The sequence below is a fragment of the Myxocyprinus asiaticus genome, chromosome 3 (assembly GCF_019703515.2).
Source record: "Myxocyprinus asiaticus isolate MX2 ecotype Aquarium Trade chromosome 3, UBuf_Myxa_2, whole genome shotgun sequence".
NCBI lineage: Eukaryota > Metazoa > Chordata > Actinopteri > Cypriniformes > Catostomidae > Myxocyprinus > Myxocyprinus asiaticus.
Window position 1 is genome coordinate 4000950 of NC_059346.1, and position 19931 is coordinate 4020880.

The window sequence follows — 19931 nt, forward strand, 5'->3', positions numbered from 1 at the left end:
AAGCTGAAAAATGTTGCTTGATTTATACAAATTTAGGATGAAAATAAGAGGCATTTCAAACTGTTCTGAGATCACACTGGAGGTTAAGTCATTCCCTAATTAGGGAGCAAGGGAACAAGGGAGCATCCAATAGTTCTCTATGCAGCTAAGTGCATTCACTCCTAACAGTCAAAGTTCAGTTTCAGGCTGCAGATGATGTTTGGACCACTCAACATGTTTGACAGACATGGGACAATGATAATCAGGACATAGATTCAGACATGGTTGGCAGTGATTGGATGATTTATGGCCATTATTTTGAATCAGAATTATTTATGCTAATTTCTGATGTAATGTCTGTAATGTTTCAAAAACATGAATAACCAACACTCCTGGAAACATAATAAACAATTTGATGAAAATAAATAAATAAATAAAAAAATTGATGAAAAAAATCTGACTTTCTATAGCTTGGTATTATTTAACATTTCACAAGTTAGTCTCACTGTCCACATATGTGGACATACATTTTTAGGAAAACTATTTGGTCTATTTGCATGTTTCTTAGGTGCTACTAGTTACAAATCAAAAAGGGGAATGGGAAATGCACACAGCAGTCACGCTCGGATCCCAAGAGGTTAAAATTATTCACACTTCCCATATACACTTACACCTTAATTCCCACAAGAAAGAAAAATCACAATCGAGATCTCTAACATTTCAATTGTTTTTCCAAGACAGTCTCTGGAACTATATTAAAATCCTTCGACGCAAGAATGTAGACATGGAAATCATATATAACAAACATGCGTTAAAAAGTACCACATCATAATTCTCAATATAGGGAGGACCTTTTCAATCAACAGCAAGAATGTGGATCAGAGCACATTTGTGGAGTTCTTACAGCTATCATCAGTTTTATGTCTAACACGTTTTCTGACTTTAACTACTCTATCTGATCTGTTATGAGAGGAAACCGGTGGACATACAATATTAATTTGTGGATGTTTGGTATGAATGTTAATACAGGAAAACCTCCCACAATGAGCACCATTAAAATCCCCCTGAATGAGAACTGTGTGTCATCAAAGCACTGATCAAATGACTTTTACAATATTAAAGCTAATTAATGTAATCTCCATTTATGTGACACACGTTTTCCTCCAAATGGAAAATATTGCATCTAAATACATTTTACAAGTGGGGAAAAACAAACCAGGCTCTTAAACTGTTTATTGTGGTTATATTTAATAGGCTCTGAGAGTGCTTTACGTACGGCAACAGGATCTGCATTCAATTCACATTAGACTGGTTTCTACTGTAAACCCTCAACACTTTGAGCGACGACAAATTTGTGTTGGATGTTTGTCAAAATAAAGTACAGAATAAAAACCGTTTTTATTTCCAAAATGATAACTGAACAGCACTTGAAGAATTATACGTGCAACTTGATGAGGTCACTTGATAACGCTGTAGCATGGTATTGTAGGAAATGTTCATTGTTGCATAACGCATAAAGTTTCATAAAGTATAATTCAGAAGTCTAATAAATTATTCCATGAGACTCATGATTGTTTTGAAAGCATACGATAAGGTTTGGTGCAAAACAAACCGAAATCTAATGTAATATTTAGTGAAAATGTTCACTGACCGTTGATCTCCTGTGTGCGCGTTCATGATAGGGCACGAGAGCAACAGTTCATGCAGCCCCCTCGCGACATTGGGGCGTTCAAGTGAAAAGTCATTTTGTTTATATAAAAACAGGTCCTCCACAGTGATAGTGACAACAGAACACAACACAGCTGCAGACAAAACAGAGAACAGAACTTACTAAACATGTCTGAAGAGTTTGTAGTCGAAGAATTGATGCATTTCTATGCCCAGCCTTATTTTTTTTTTTAACAGAGTACTCGGAAATCAAACAGAAACATAGAGGAGGCTACAGGCAGCCACGGTCACACCGTGACCAAAACTGAAGGCAAACGACACGTGATAATAGGTATATTTTCTATGGTAATCAGAGTTTTTGTACTAACCAGCCGTGACGAGCGACGGTACATTCTATCGATCGCTTGTTGTCTATTTTTGTATCTGTCCACTGTGAACTGGCAACTGTCCAAAAACTTTCAAAAAAATAAGGCTGGGCATAGAAATGCATAATCTTTTTGATTACAAACTCTTCAGATATGTTTGGTAAGTTCTGTTCTCTGTTTTGTGTGCAGCTGTGTTGTGTTCTGTTGTCGCTATATATAAACAAAACGAGTTTTTGCTTGAATGCCCCAATGTCGCAAGGGGGCTGCGTGAACTGTTGCTCTCATGCCCTAACGTGAACGTGCACAGGAGACTTCTGAATTATACTTTTGTATTCTTTTGAAGCTTGAAGAGATGGTCATCATAAACTGACATTGTATGACATCACTGACACAATTTCTCCCTTTGTGTTGAGAAAAAGTAAGAAAGTAATATAGGGTTATAGCAACACAGGGGTGAGTAAACAATGACTGAATATTCATCTTTGGGTGAACTGTCCCTTTAAGATACAAGCGTATGGAGATTTGTGGATTGCTTTGTGCATTTGTGGGATTTTGATACTGTTTTACCTCCATATCTCTAATAATTCTTATAGTGCACATACAATTCATTGTGCCAAAAAAAAAAAAAAAAAAAAAATATATATATATATATATATATATATATATATATATATATATATATATATATATATTTTAAATGTAGCCTTTCTAAATTTCCCTATTATCATTCTTAAACATATCACAGAATAACTTCAGATGAGACAACTGCAATATTTTACATGTTTATAGCATCTTCTGCCTGAGAGGATTTGTTGTAGATTGTTTTTTAAATATTTCGTGTTTCTTTATTATTTACATCCTTTCTTGTTTTTATTGTACTGTGGTAAAGGTTCCTCTGAAGCTAATGGAAAAACACAGGCTTCAAAAGACTCTAAGCATAAATGACACAAGCTTCAGAGAGTGATTTTGACTGGGAGGTCTATGGGGTGCACTGTAAACGTCTGGTAGGAAGCCCAACTTTCTTTCCATGACGATAAAATTAGACATCAGAAGAAATTGAAGGCTAAGCAGTAGTTATTTGAGTCTAAGACATTGTAACCTACAGTGCTTATACTGTATATTGACATTTGTCACACCATAGGACAATGGTCTGCTTTCCTTTCTCTAAAACTCAAGCTACTATTGGACAGTAAATCAACATTTAGCTGACAATCTCCTTTAATAGTGGGTCACCCATATCTGGGATCAAAGCCGAAGCCTTCATACAAGTAAAACAGATATCTTATAACCTGAAAATGAAAATTCTGTCATAATTTACTCACCCTCATATTGTTCCAAACCCATATAACTGACTGACTTCACTTGAACACAAAAGGAGAATCACATTCAGAATGTTCACGCTGCTCTTTTACATACAATAAAGATGAGTGGGGACTCAACTTACAGAGCTCCAAAATGACAAAAGGCACTGTAAAAGTATCTTATGTAGTCCATTTAAATTGTGCGCTGTGTTCCCTATCTTCTATAGCCATACAATAACTTTGTGTGAGTAACAGACCAACATATTAGCAGGGTTTGTACACATTTGTACTAGTACATTTTACAACTCTATTGCAACTTTTTAAAGTGTTTCTACCCATTGATTTAAAAACAAAAGTCAGCACTATGTTTAAACAGTCATACACTTAAAAAATACAATACCACCAATGGCCTTATTAATGAAACACGAGCAGAACAAATGTGTGTGCAAATTGTTGGTAAAACCATTCTTGCATAAATTGTCCCATTTAATTTAATGGGATTTCATCAGATTTTTAAAACAGCGTGCCAGGATTAATGCCATTGTCAAATGCCATTTGTTCTCACATCAGTTATTATAGTTTTTAATTTTTAATTTAGTTTTTACTTCCATTTTATTTTCAATCAGTCATTCCAGTTTTCATTAGTTTGCACTCTAAGTGTTAGTTTGACATTTTTCAGATTTTTCTAGTTTCAGTTTAGTTAGTTTTTATTTTTTTAGTTTAAATTTTACTACTTTATGGCTGCCAAGGCTAAATGTTGCTGATATAATTTAAATATGCAATATTGTGTTAGCGCTATCTAGCAGCACTTTTATGTAATGAAGGCAGATTGTAAATGTTTACAATTTTATAATATACTGTGCATCAAAATCTAAAACATTAATTAATTTGAGGTCATTTTTTAATTTTTAGTTTGTTTTGGAGTTATAAAAAGTATTTGTTTAGTTTAAGTTTTTTTCTAACCATGTTAGTTTCTAGTTTTATTTCAGTCAACGAAAAAAATTTCATTTCATTTTCGTTAACGAGAATAACACTGTCTCACATGTGTCGTAAACCAAACATGATGCAGCAGTTCAAATATACAGAATGGAGAAAAACATTCGAGAGCTGCAGCAAAGGGGAAAATTATCAGTGAATAACATCATACATGTCTCACCATAGCAGTTACAGTCTGTGAGTTTTCAATGCTAACTTATCTTTCTAGATAAAATAATGTTTACAAACATAAATAATATATACATACATAAATACATAATTCAGCTTGAGCTTCCCTCTTGCTTGTGGATTTTTTTCCTCCCAATTTGGAATGCCCAATTCCCAATGCGCTTTTAAGTCCTCGTGGTCGCGCAGTGATTCGCCTCAATCCGGGTGGCGGAGGACGAATCCCAGTTACCTCTGCGTCTGAGACAGTCAACCTTCTTGCATCTTGCAAGAAGCATCTTATCATGTGGCTTGTTGAGCGCGTTGCCACGGAGACATAGTGCGTGTGGAGGCTTCACGCCATCCACCGCGGCATCCACACTCAACTCACCACATGCCCCACCGAGAACGAACCACATTATAGGGACCACGAGGAGGTTACCCCATGTGACTCTACCCTCCCTAGCAACCGGGCCAATTTGGTTGCTTAGGAGACCTGGCTGGAGTCACTAAGCACGCCCTGGGATTCGAACTAGCGAACTCCAGGGGTGGCCCTCTTGCTTGTGAAATGGGCGGGGTGTGTGACGTTAGCACCAGTGGGTGTGTTAAGGGCGGGTTTTAGGGCAACGCTGCGGGGCTATTGGCTGGATAGTGGGAACACAGACCGATTTTGGTTTCACGGCTGGAGGTCCGAGGCTATTGGCCCAGGCTGGCCAATTGACAGCCCTGGCTTGCACTGGTTTGATAGTGGAAAAGTGGCTATTGATTCCTTCAAGTCTTTTGCTGTCACTCGGGTTCTTTTTTTTTTAACTTCACTGAGCATTCTGCCGTGTGCGTTTTGAGTCATCTTGGCTGGATGGCCACTTCTAGGGAGAGTAGCCATAGTACTAAATCGTCTCCATTTATATACAATTTGTCTATCTGTGGACAGATGAATATCTAAGCTCTTCGATATAACAGCTTTATAGAAAGCAACAATTCTTGATCATAGGTCTTCTGAAATATCTTTTTTGCAAGGCATGGTCCACGTCAGCAGATGCTTCTTGTGAATCGCAAACTCAAAATGTTTGAGTGCTTTTTATAAGTCGAAGTAGCTCTAACCCACACCTCCAATCATGTTTCAACTCCTGACTCTAATTAGCATTTGTTGACGTCATTAGCTTTGAATGTTTGAATGATGTATTTAATATGTACAAGAACAATACAGTAATTTGTGTGTTATTAGTTAAAACAGATTGTTTGTTCGTTATTGTAACTTAGGTGAAGATCAAACCAAATTTTAAGAAAAATGCATACATAAATGCAGGTAATTCCAAAGTGTTCACATACTTTTTCTTGCCACTGTATACATTTGAAAAAAAAAAAGAAAAAAAAAAAAAAAAAAAGCCATATTTCTATGGCCCTGCTTTATAAATGCTTCCCTTTAATTGTAGGTGATGAGAGACATTCTAAAATAGAATTTGCCATTTTAAATCTATCTTGATTTTCCTTGCCTATATGATCAATTAAGCAAAAATTGGCACTTTTTATCCCACTCAACCCTATTTGCCACAGCAAAGTCAAACTGTTTTGGAGCACCTTTCATCAGTCGCAGCAGATATTAACATCTGCCAATGTACAGCAAACTTCCCTTGTTTCTCTTCTGAGTGAAAATGCATAACGTGTTTATAGTGACAATATAGAATAATAGAGCACAAATCTCAACAGTGGCATGATATTTATATGAGAAAGAAATTCAGATGAAAAATTGCAAAGCGACAATGACAAACACACAGCAGGACCATCTAGCGGCAAAACTGGTTGAAACACATTGAACCGTTTATAAAATTGTGAAGGAGTTTATTCACTTACGCAGTGCAGTAACTAAACATCTTTTATTGTGTTTGTTTGTGTGACCATAAAAGCATATCAAACATAACATTAAAAAATCTGGGGGCAACAAACTAACTACATTCCTAAACATTTAAATTAGTCTTCATATAAAATCATTAAATAATAAAAAGAAATAGTACTATGAAATAACAAATTAAAACCTCACATTAATATAGAAAAAAACAAATCAGATAGCATGCATTCTTACTGGGCATTTGAAATACTGAGTTTTTGACTATAAATGTCTATGAACAAAGAAAGATTACTGTAACAAACAAAAACCAACTGTGATCTAGAAAGTTACTTGTTTGCTTTCGCAAGTTTGACTGCAAAGTGGATTACGTCATTTGGACATCAAATTCAACAGATATAAGTGGTTGAATTAGTGGTTTCCTGTTTTATTTAGAGCTATAAACCTGGGATGGGGTTTCCCCCAAATGCATTAAACCTTTCATTTGAACCTATTGATATTTAATAGTAGAAATAACTGCTTGTGAATTGTAATCCAAGAACAGTTTCGACTAATGTCTGAGAAATTGGATTTCGAAGGTCTGAATGTATTCACTGCCAGACAGTAAAAACACATGAAGAGTTCAATTTGAGGTTAGTTTTGTTTCGCAGTTGGAGTGCATGCTATCTATCTTATACGTGTTAGTTTTAGAATGCATAATAATGTAACTGTTTGAAAATCAGAACCAATAGCAACTTAAGAAAGTTTTAATCCATTTGAGGGTTTGATTAAAGTCTCACAGTGAAGGTGTCTAACCATCTCAAAGGACTTGACTCTTTAGTCACTTGGTGTTTCCAAGCCGAATGCTTTCACCTGAGACGGTCATTTCCGTGGGGCATTGTAAAGAAACGCCCGAAAAATCACACTGTACTTCCATCATAATAATCATCACTACATAAAGAGCAATGACACGGTTACAAAGCACAAATAACGAGCAAAGGCGACTCAAAACTTCACTCTGTGGGCTGCGCATGGTTTACTAAATCACAAGAATTAACAGGAAAGTTACCTTAAAAATATTTATGGGATATTCGAGTGAATCTCACAAAAACTGGCAAGAAATGTCCGTGTTGTAGTTCACCAAAAAGTCAAAAATAATAAATGAGAAACGAATATTTTGGCATTCTGACATTTTTTTCATAACAATTAAGCACATTTCCCCCATAATCCTCATTATTGTAATGCTAAATTGATCGATTCAAAGTTATTTTATTCATAATGGAAGTATTTGTCAAACTGCCTTTGTTAATTTTAATTCAAAATTGTGTTCAGAATATGATTTTCTGTATTGTGGCAAAGAGGTTTTTTTCTTTTCTTTCTGCATTACGGTAATGATGAGAATTTTTTTAAATTACAGTAATTTCTGAGGAAATGTGCTCCAAGGAATTGTTCGGGTTCAATATAAGTTCAGCTCAATCGGCATTTGCGGCATAATGTTGATTACTACAAAAATTAATTTCGACTCGTCCGTCCTTATCTTTAAAAAAGCAAAAATGGAGGTTACAGTGAGGCACTTACAATGGAAGTGAATGGGGCCAATGTGTGGCCAATGTGCTTATAATTTTATAAAAGCACTTAAAATAATTATTTTGTTAAAACTCGCGTATTATTTGAGCTGTAAAGTTCTTTAAATCACCGTGTTGACATTACATCGTCACGTCAAGTTGTAAAATTGGCTATAACTTTACACGGAAAAGCTTAGTAAACTATTTTATCGCACTGAAATCATGTTAACACACATATTGTTAACGTCTTTTGGCTATACTTTTGAAAAAGTGAGTATTTTAACGTTCATTCACTTCCATTTTAAGTGCCTCACTGTAACCCAATTTCTTTTTAGAAGGAGGGATGAGTCGAAATTCATTTTTGTTGTATTCAACATTATGCCACAAATGCTGTCGATAGAGCTTAACCTATATTGAACCCGGAATATTTATTTACTCGTCATTTAAATAATGTTATGATGCAAACAAATCTTAATGGTCCTTCAAATAGGCTGCTGCTTGTTTTTAAACAAAATATAATTTCTCTTTTTTCCTTTTGATTTTGAGGTGAAATATGGACCAGGAAATATAGGGATACTGCAGAAGCCACAACTGGACCGGCAAAAACGATATCCAAAGAGCTGGAGCACCATCAAACATGACAGGAGGAAGAAAATGTGTAACATTTCACCTGTGATCAGAGTAATTTCTCAGTTCAGAAAGGATGTAACAAAGACAAAAAGGGAAAACAAGTAACACACAACTCTAAAACAACACATTCCTGATTCATCGCCTGTCTATATACAAGGTTTTGTTCGCAGTTGGAGTGTTTTTGTTCGAATCTCTTTTGTTTTCCAGACAAACACACAAAAATATTGAAATGTTTCCAAAGTTCTGTAACAGTACTGGGCTTCATTACAAGACGAATCAAATCCCAGAAACAAGTAATGCAGTCGCTCTGATCTAAACAAAACCTCAAGCAAAGCAATGGGACTCCAAAAAGGGCTCGGGTGTGAATTATTGAGGGTGCATCAAAGTTCAACCCTTCGTGAAGTCACCATAGTAACAGCATACCAGAATAAGTCAGAACTCAACACAATTAAAGAACACAAGTTTCCACAGGCCACTCCATTTAGCCCCGGACATCCCTTTACGACACTGTAGTGGTTTTGATTTGATCGCTGTAACAATGAAGATCTGCTCAGCCTCAAATGATCTTTGTGAAAAAGCAGCATTAACTGGAGAAGAACTAAACTTGACCACAGGAAATGAAACTTCTGTTATTTTTGGACAAAAAGTGAATAATTTTCCATATTTTCTGTTTTGTGGATCTCTGTTTTAAATTCAAAGAATGAGAAGAAAAGCAGCAGTCCCCTTTGTCTCTGCTCAGGTCAGGTCTTGAGAAGTCAGACTCTCTCTCTGTTTCCTCCACCTCATGAGCGTTTAGGCTTCTGAACCCAGTGAAGTTCTGGTGGGACTGGGCGGCAGTCGGGCGGCAGCGCTGTGCTCCGTCCGAAAGCTATATTCATACTAACATAGAGACAAACAGAGACAGAGAGAGTTAAACATGCTGCTTGTGTGTGTGTGTGTGTGTGAGAAACTGAATAACCTACATTGTGGGTACCGTTAAAGAAAATGGCTGAGTAAAAATACTAAATAATGTCTTAATGAAAATCTCAAAATTAGTGCTACCGATTTAAAAAAATTAACGCAATGAATCATGTCCCCGGACCTTAATTCAAGCTTGGAGCACCATCTGTTTTCTCCAGGGGGCAGTAAGTGAAACTCCAGCTGTATATGAAGCGCGCAGCTTATACAGAGAACAAACCACACCTACCCAGTAGCAGAAAGCACAACATAAGGACGCGTTCTTGCATTTAAACACAGCTTGATGGAGGGCAATTCCGAAAGCAGACATGTTTTTCTAAGTTTCAAAATATGTTTAACTTGACACAGCGAGATAAAAATGGTATGTTTATGATGCAACAGAACCGAAACGCTCCAAAAGCGTCCGTCTGATGCAGGTGTACATTGATGCGTCCTTAGACAAGCCCTTAAAATAAATCTATTTCGGACTGATTGACGAATTCAATTGCAAAATGGATTGCTATGAACTTTAGGCCAATGATTGGCTCATGTTCAATAATATGCAAATAAACAATATATTGACTTCTAAAGCCACTTTTTGTATTGTCTTTTTGGTTTCATTAGTTAACATTAGTTAATGCATTAGGTATCATGAATAAACAATTAATATACTATTTGCCGCATTTAATATCTTTGTTAATGTTAGTTAATAAAATGCAGTTGTTCATTGTTAGTTCATAGTGCATTAACTAATGTTAACTAATACAACTTTTGATTTTAAAAATGTATTAGTACATGTTAAAATTACCTTATTGTAAAGTGTTACTTTCTTTAATGCTTTACTCGTGTGCCACAATAATGTAATGCATTTTAATTATCTAAATTATATATATATATATATATATATATATATATATATATATATATATATATATATATATATATATATATTATTTAAATAATAAAAATTTTTTTAATCAATATATATTGAATTATTGGCATTTTAGTGGCTTTTTTTAAGCAAACATTAATATATGCGATTAATTGCAATTCATTTGACGAATTAATCGGCATACCATGTAATTAATTCAATAAAAAATTTTTATCGATTGACAGTCCTACTAAAAATGCTACACAGTTTCTGTGAGGGTTAGATATATATTTTATTAAATCATTATCATATATCATTAGCTTGATTAAAATAAAAAAACAAACAAACACACTGCTTTTGTGGTGAAGTAAATATAGCAAAAAGATGAAGTCCTTTCTATAGTGAAATGGTTATTTTCAGCGTAATACTATGTAAATTCTACTTTTGTACTGAACTCAAACACATCAAAATTAACGCTCTAGCTTATGAGTAAATATTACTCATGATTGTTTGTCATTATGTATCAATCCTAAAGTAGAAAACCATGTCATATTTATTTGCTTATTTAAATGTGCGCAGCTCTGGATCTTGTTTCTATTACCAGTAATGCAACATGATGTTGTCTAATAGACTATATAGCATGCATTAAACTTCCCTGTGGAAGGCTTCTGTGTGACATGTGGTTGATGACTAAGTATGTTAAAAAAAGCATTGAAATGCTAGGACACTTTTAAAAGCAGGGCTTCATTCAGAGCTACATTGCTTGAGTAAAATATCCAAATAAAGAGTGAGTAAATTTACTTGAGGGTACTGCAAAGTAAACTTTACATGACAGTTTCTATTTAAAGCCTTCACTTGAAAATAATGTCTGTTAAATGTAATAGCAATTTCTGCATGACATTGTTTTCCCAAGGTTTTTATTTACTTTTTAAGTAAAACCCAATCCTAATTATTTTCAGTGCAAAAAGTCCCCACCATGACAGAAACAAACACTTGTGTATTCCTTAGAAAACACTGACATCTAGTGGCTCAATCCAAAATTAAGAAAATACTCCATAAAAAGACACATTTTGCTTCTGAAGTGTGCAATCATTTAAATTTGACTGTTTATGGGTGCAATACATCTAAAACCCCCTTAAATGTGTTTAACCCCCTTAAAAATGACTATAATGCAAAGCCTTGTGTATCTTATTGATTTTGACAATAATATAAGACACCCGATAATTAAATTTTTTTATGATAATTTTCACAACAGACAATTCTTCCACCAATATAGTTAATTTGGTGGCTATTTTGTAGATATGGTGAGACTTGGTGCATTACCATACAGAATTCAATGTAGCTGAATTATATTTCAAGAAATCTAGCTATTTTGAAGCTGCTGTCTGTTAAACGACTTAGAACATGTCTTAGCCAAAAAGATTTCATAGCTGAAACTATGCGTTTAATAAAATTAAAGTATTTAAAACACACAATTGACAAATTTTAGCATTTAAGTGGGCTAAAAATACATACTTGGCAACAATCACAGAACACAAAAATAATTCAACACTGTCATGGTTCATGGAGTAGATCCTCACCTCTTTTTCAATCTCAGCAAGTGATTTGATTCTGATGCCCATTAGATCTACCTGCTGTAACTGCAATATAGAACAACATAACTGTTACACCACTTACAACACGACACTGTAATTCAACAGACTATGTAATTTATACAAGAAGTAGATCGATATATCGGTTTTACCGATTAATCGGTGCCGATAATTGCTTTTTAGAGCTATTGATTATCAGTAAAAATCCATGCTGATAGTTGCTGATAGTTTTTTAGTTCAATGGGCTATAAAAAACTTTATTTGGCTAATAATTAAGCATAGAGCATTGTAAGAGAACCAAGTCTCTGTCATTTCAAAATAAGAGTCCCTGGTGAATTTTGGGCTTGTTCATAGTCCCGTGTTATGCTCCAAATGTTCATTTTTATTAGGATTTTGGTTGAACAATTTTATTGTTCGATTTTCGATTTTATTAATTTTGCAACCTCTGTGTTTGTGTCCGTCATAGAAAGAAAAGACTAACAAAATGTTTTAACATTCTATAAATCAATTTTAAAGACTATCAGCCAATTAATCGGTTTTCGGCCTTTCCACCACCTTAGTTATCTGTATCGGCAAAATCCACAATCGGTCGACCTCTAATTTCTACATTATAAAATGCTTAAATTACTAGTACAATTGTCCAGTACAGTTCTGGTGCTAGAAATGTCCCTAAATGGGCACCACGGGCAAATAGAACTAGCTAAAATGCACTACTCATTACTGCAAAATTAGATTTCAAGTATTTTAATTGGTCACATCTATATCTAATAACACAGTCGGTTCTTTATGAATCTATAAACTGTTAAAAAGCTCATAAGAAGCATGACTGATGTACTCACGTCACTGGAGGCACATGCAAACTTCTCCGAGATCATGAAAGGCACTCCGTCCATGGCTGCAAAGGCAAAGTTAACTAGAGTTAACGAGAACTTTGTTGACTTTTTTTTTTTGCTACTAAAAGTCAACAAATAACCAAAAATTAAATAAAACTGTTGCTGATTGTTACATTAAATTATTGTGAGTGTATGACCAATGTAAATCCTGCTGCAAGTCATGAAATCTGAACAGAAGGAGAGATATTGAGTCATCATGCAGCACCATCTGGAACAATTAAACACATTCCACTCTGAAGTAGGTTTATTATAACATCCCTAATGACTCGAGATCACTGGGGGGGGGGGGGTGTGCTGATGGGATTTCAGAGAGACGATTATAACATGCAAATCTAACCAAGTGATTCCTCACTGTCCTACTTCATTGCATGAGGTGCTCTCAGCAAATGTTTGCCAATTCTACGTCATCTAGTCATGCACAATGCATCACTGATCATATCTGTATTTGCTGACATTAAAATTTTTCAAAATTATTTTGATTAACATTCATAGAATGTTTTACAGTTAACAGTTTTGGTCAGGTGTGTTCTGTGTGATGCAAATGGTGCAGGTACCAGAGATGGCGTAGAGGTTGGAGTTCTGGTGTTCAAAGTCTGGTCTGGTGGTGCTTTTCCTGAAACAGGCCGGCAGGGTCATGGATATGTGCCTGTGAAGAAACACAAACACTTTTCAATTATTACCACTTCAGTCTTAGCAGACTGAATATATTTAAATATCTTCAGTGCTGTGTTTCTGCTGTAAACTCTGAAAAGCGGGGATGGATGGATGGATGGATGGAACCCCAACATAACTGAATATTAAATAATAAAAAAAAGTTTTGTTTAGCTGCAATTGTGTTGCGTTGCTGTCAGTGTAAACAAATAAATTACCAGTAGCTGGAAACTTTTTCAGTCGCACCAGGTTACGACATGAGTTCAAATTAAAAAGGCAGTTTTTTATATCTATATGTAAATGACCTCTGCTGTGATTGCCTAATTTCATTGTTATTATTTGACATGAAATTAACCACAATGCCCTCGCCAAGTTGCTAATACTAGAAAGGGGCTGATATTTAAATGTGGGCCGATATATGTTAATATGAACAAGTCGTTTTTACTTTTAGTTTCAAATATTGGTGTGGGAGGGCCAGGAAGGACGCTTTGAGTTATGCAAGTGACAGTAATCTTTACAGCACTCAAAATCTTCTTTAAAAGAGCAAGAAAAATCCTTTTTTTTTTTCCTCTATGATTTGTCTCTTTTAACGGCAAAGATTTGGTCTATAGTATTTTCTGTTATGTATTCTGGTATTCTCCTGTTACATATAAAGAGATTGCATCACAAGGGTGGACTGTATTGAGACAGAGAGAGAGAGAGAGAGAGAGAGGAAACCATAAAAAGGAAACAGCTGGAAAACTATAAACTTCCCATTTTTGTCTGAGAAAGACCCACACCTGCAAGCCAGTAAACTCGACCAACACCAAAAACCTGTTGCCACCGAAACCCACATTTTACAGAAGAAAAGCATGTGAAAACACTTCATATGCAAAAAGGGGAAACCACAGACTGATCTTAAAGTCATGGTAACAAAAAAAGCCAGATTAATTCTAAGGGTCAGCGAGAGGATGGGAAATGGCCATGAAGAACTAAAATATGGTGTTGGTGCAAGACACTTTGACCAACATAAATGGATAAAAAAAAAAATGAAAAGTGTTCTTTACTGTACATGACAGATGGTTGGAGGGGGAGGAGCTAAAAAATAAGAGAACTTGGTAACGTCAGCCAAAAAGAAAAGGCGTTTGAGAGGCAGAGCAAGGCATTACATTTAAATGAAAGAAACAAAACATGTCTTCTTTGGAATAACGTGCACCAATGAATCATTCACAATGACCCCGTTTCCACCTGGTATTAAGATGCATCATGGGTGATCCGATCACATGTGGTCAGGTGAGTCACATCGCTGCTTACACCTGGCCACTTAAATGCATCTCCTGTGACTACTTGTGTTCGGATTTAGAGGGGAGGGTCTCTGTTTCATGATGACATACATCAATCACAATGCCAGTTTGTCACTGCATGATAATTAAAGCACAAAAAATGGCATGTTGTTTCTTCCACATGCGGTTGCAATTTAATCTAAGCACAAACGTAATGCGTCAAGCAGAATTAGCAGTTATTATAGTGGATTACCTGTATTAAAGGAGCTTCAGGCGTTCGTTGTGATCTGATCACAAAATGTTTTAGACCCTGTTTAGACCTGTATTTAGTGCTGACCACATGTGATAAGATCACCCAAAATGCATCTTAATTCTTGGTGGAAAGGGGGTCAATAAAACTAGGAGTATGTATTAAGAAGGCACTAATAGTCAGTTTTGATGTTGACTTCAGAAAATTAGGCTCTAGCAAGGCAACTCCTGAAGGTATACCGGTAAGTGTGGTCTTTTCTGAAAAGCTCTGCAGTGAACAATTTAACAAGAAATCCTAGAAGGTCACAACTCATTCTCAAAAATGCTATTAATTTGATTTGCTGATTAATAAAGTGTTTTTCTCTCTCTTCTCTGTTTGTCTGGTTCTAACTTTCTATTCCGGAGCTGTGACACAAACACAGTTCACACTTCCCCTCTGGAGAAACACAGATTTTCAGACCTCAGACACAAACACATACTTGGGCAGGACTGGTGCTGGAGTGGAGTTGGAGTTGTTGGTGACAGTCTGGATGTTGTTGGTGTTGGTGGTGGTGGTGGTGATGGAGTTGTTCTGTACAGGTGAAGAGTCTTGGGTCCGTGGCACTTTTCCCATACGGTACCAGATGCCCATGTTATTCAGCTCTCTGTGAAGACATTAAAGTTGGTCCATGAAAGCCGAGCCATACTATGACTCCATTAAAAAACAGTTATCGCAAGTCTAGCTTTAAGATTTATGATGAATTTAAGCCAAAAATAGCACAATAACATATATTGTATGTATATATTTTTACAGAATTCTATTAAAGGAATAGTTCACCCAAATATTTAATCATTTACTCACCCTCATGTCACTCCAAACCCGTTTTTTTTTTCTCTTTTACAAGAAACACAATTGGAGATGTTTTAATTAATATGTCAGCCCGCCTTTTTAAAGCTACATTTTCTCCCCAATTTGGAATGCCCAATTCCCAATGCACTCTAGGTCCTTTTGGTGGTGTAGTGACTCGCCTCAATCCGGGTGGTGGAGGACGAATCTCAGTTGCCTCTGCGTCTGAGACAGTCAATCCGTGCATCTTATCACGTGGCTTGTTGAGAGCGTTACCATGGAGATATAGTGCGTGTGGAGGCTTCACGCTATTCTCCGCGGCATCCACGCACAACTCACCACGCGCCCAACCGAGAGCGAGAACCACATTATAGCGACCACGAGGAGGTTACCCCATGTGACTCCACCCTCCCTAGCAACCGGGGCAATTCGGTTGCTTAGGAGACCTGGCTGGAGTCACTCAGCACGCCCTGGATTCGAACTTGCGACTCCAGGGGTGGTAGTCAGCGTCTTTACTTGCTGAGCTACCCAGGACCCCACAACTCCAAGATCTTAAAGGTTTAAAACCGACCCAGAGATGGAGTTTTTCTTGCTGGACAGGTGAGACATTTTATTGGACCAATAGTGAGCCTGGTAGTGCAGTAGTTTGTTAGATAGCATTAGCTACACTAATGGGGCATTTTATTATGGATTGTGATACTGCAGTGCTTTCAATTTCATTATCGAGGAAGGAAGGACAACGGAAAATGTTTACTTTTATGCTGGTAACAATGCCAATCTCTAAACCAGTTACTACCTTGGTCTATTTGCCTGCTAGCTAAGTTATAATAGTTTCCACCATTAGATTTGATCTGATATGACTAGCAATCGTTAAGTCTAATGTCACTGTTGCCTAACTTTTGTAAAGTTATTCATTTTAAAACAACTTTTCAACAAGTCAAAACAACAGCGGCAGATATGCTACTTACCTGCTCATAAGAAATATTTTTCAGGTATCCTTCTTTTTCTTCCTTTCTTTATTTATTTATACATTTTTTTGAGGGGAGGGGTGAGTTTTGTTGTCGTTAGTGACATTCGCTCTGATAAGATGATAACCTGTATCCATGGTTACTCCTCAAACCAACAGATTCATCTACGCAGAAGAGCAGAGTCAAAGCCCAACTCACATAATTACCAAAACAATGTTCCTCCGCAAGTAACCTGCAGTTTTATGCTTCAACCGCCAGAGGGCCAAAAGTTACACAGTGTAACTTTAATACAATGTGGACAGGATAGATAGTGCCTCACTTGACAGCTTAAAAAAGGACACAAAGTATCATAAAAGTAGTCCTTGTGACTCTTATGTCATATTTCAAGTCTTCTGAAGGCATACGATATGTTTTGGTAAGAAACGATGCAAAATGTCATTAATTTTTTTGTGAAAATCTATCATGCTTGTTCACACAAGAATTTGTCTTGTTTTTAGCCCTAAACGACGCAAGTTATCGCGTGAACATGTGAGCCACTGTGAGTGAGCTTATCTCATGAATAATAAATTATGATAATTCTGGGTCCTTTTTCAAACTTTAATAAAACTTTAATAAAAAAAAAGTTGCACTTTAATCTGTCTTTGCTCTTTAATTTAAACTTTGCAATGCAGCACTTTTTGTACTTCTGTCTCCTTAAGATGAATCGCTTATGATGTATTATTCCTCTTTTGTCAGTTGCTTTGGATAAAAGCATCTGCCAAATGAATAAATGTAAATGTAAACATAACTTTAAACTGAGTCACTATCCATTGTCATTGTATTAAAAAGACATACAGAAATCTCCTTTACTTAAAGAGATTAAGGCACAACAAAAAGCACAAGAGAAATAATGACTTGTTCCGCATTAGAAAGCAAGTCATTTACATTTATGCATTTGGCAGACACTTTTATCCAAAGCAACCTACAGTGCATTCAAGGTATACAATTTATCAGTTTTTTGTGTGTTCCCTGGAAATCGAACCCATGATCTTAGCATTGCTAACGCCATACTTTACCAATTAAGCTACAGGAACCCTCATAGCTCATACTGGTTTGGAACGATATGGAGGTGATTAAATTATGACTTTTCAATTTTGGATGAACTATTCTTTTTCCCACTGAATACCAAGTAACTGTCCATTAAATATGAGAAAGACAGTCTAGTACACACGTTCTGTTGCATTTGTTTAAGACAACTGACCCTATGAATGTATACTGCGGTGGTGCCTGTTTGGAGCGTCCTAAGATACGGATATCACAGATGGCAGCTTCAGTGGAGTCTCGCGGGATGAACTTAATACATAACCTCCTCTTCCTGAACGCCGGCTCCTCTGCAAAGAGAGACAGAGAGAAACACATTAAAGAAAATGGAAAGAGAAAACGAGCAGAACGAGGTCACTGCTCAAACTGAAAGCGGATCATTTCACACAATCGATTAATTATTTAAGACGAGAAAGGAACTCAATCCAAAGGAATTTCATTAATGCAAAAAAATAAATAAATAAGAAGCTTCGGTACATCAGTGGAAAACAAACTTCCTAGGTGTGGTCTGGAAGTTTCACTAGTTTATTTAAGCTCTGATAGTCATTTCATGTACTGAGTGTCTGTGGAGACTCGCCACACATACGGTGGTTTCAGGGAGAACAAACTTATTAAACTGTTTTTATTGTGCATATTGAAAATTAAGCCTATTTTAGGGCCCCCATGCCATCCCAGATGTGTACGACTTTTTTTCCGTCTTCTGCAGAACACAAACGAAGATTTGAAAAAAGTTCTCAAGTGAACGGTGACCAAAACTTTGAAGCTCCAAAAAAGCGCATAAAGTAATCCATAAGATTCCAGTGGTTTAATCCATGTCTTCAGAAGCAATCCAATCGGTTTGGCTGGGAACAGACCAAAATGTAACTCCTTTTTCACTGTACATCTTGTCATTGAAGTTTCTAGGCACAATCATGATTTCATGCTTGATTACACTTCCTAGAGCTTGACGCATGCAGAGCGCTAGAAAGTGTAATCAAGCTTGAAATCATGATCACCAAGGAGATTGCAGATAGAGTTACATTTAGAGTTAGATTGCTTCAGAAGACATGTATTTAACTGCTCATTTTGATTACTTTTACGCTGCCTTTATGTGCTTTTTGGAGCTTCAAAAGTTTTGGTCACCATTCACTTGCATTGTATGGACCTCCAGTGTTGAGATATTCTTCTAAATATCTTTGCTTATGTTCTGCAGAAGAAAGTAAGTCATACATATCTGGGATGGAATGAGGGTAAGTAAATTATGAGATAATTTTCATTTTTGGGTGAACTATTCCTTTTTTCTTTTTTGCATTATCATGACAGTTATGCACATTTTAGCCCCCAATTCCCATTACCACAACTTGAAAAAATGATATGTTATTTAAATTGCAAAGTGTTTATGCATCATAGTTGTTCTCCCTTGGTGATGCATTTTCGCTAACTTTAATTAAGAAAATCATTGTAGTGGGCCTGGGTAGCTCAGCGAGTATTGATGCTGACTACCACCCCTGGAGTAGCGAGTTCAAATCCAGGGCGTGCTGAGTGACTCCAGCCAGGTCACATGGGGTAACCTCCTTGTGGTCGTGATTAGTGGTTCTCACTCTCAATGGGGCGCGTGGTAAATTGTGTGTGGATCGTGGAGAGTAGCATGACTCTCCACATGCTGTGAGTCTCCACAGTGTCATGCACAGCGAGCCACGTGATAAGATGCGTGGATTGACTGTCTCAGAAGCGGAGGCAACTGAGACTTGTCCTCCGCCACCCGGATTGAGGTGAGTAACCGCACCACCACGAGGACCTACTAAGTAGTGGGAATTGGGCATTCCAATTTGGGAGAAAAGAAAAAAAAAGAAAAATCATTGTATAACAGCATCTTTTTCATTATAATACAGTAAAAACATGAATGTGTTACATGAATGAAAACAATGGGATTAGTAAAAGTAAAACATCCAGATTTATGTAAAAAAGTCCTTAATGGTCCTAAAGGTAGGCTTCATTTTCTTTATACAAAATAAATTTGATATTTTTTCATATTGATTCGGGGTTTAATATGACCACGACATTTTCTTGGCAAGTTTCAGTAGAATCACCCACTCACCCTCATGTTGTTCCGAACCTGTATGACTTCTGTGGAACACAAAATGATATGTTAGG

General features: G+C 36.3%; 1 protein-coding gene across 3 annotated transcripts in view; it reads right to left on the reverse strand.

Moving 5' to 3' along the window:
* Positions 1-6308: 6308 nt before the first annotated feature.
* LOC127423548 (multivesicular body subunit 12B-like) overlaps positions 6309-19931 on the reverse strand; it is a 36513-nt gene continuing 22890 nt past the window's right edge. For all 3 annotated transcript variants that reach the window (XM_051667981.1, XM_051667973.1, XM_051667988.1), the window contains exons 5-10: positions 17959-18088; positions 15404-15568; positions 13317-13408; positions 12709-12764; positions 11858-11917; positions 6309-9349 (exon numbers count right to left, since the gene is read on the reverse strand). In XM_051667981.1, coding sequence (XP_051523941.1) covers positions 9263-9349; positions 11858-11917; positions 12709-12764; positions 13317-13408; positions 15404-15568; positions 17959-18088 — 590 coding nt within the window. In that variant the 3' untranslated portion in view covers positions 6309-9262. The remainder of the gene's footprint in view (positions 9350-11857; positions 11918-12708; positions 12765-13316; positions 13409-15403; positions 15569-17958; positions 18089-19931) is intronic.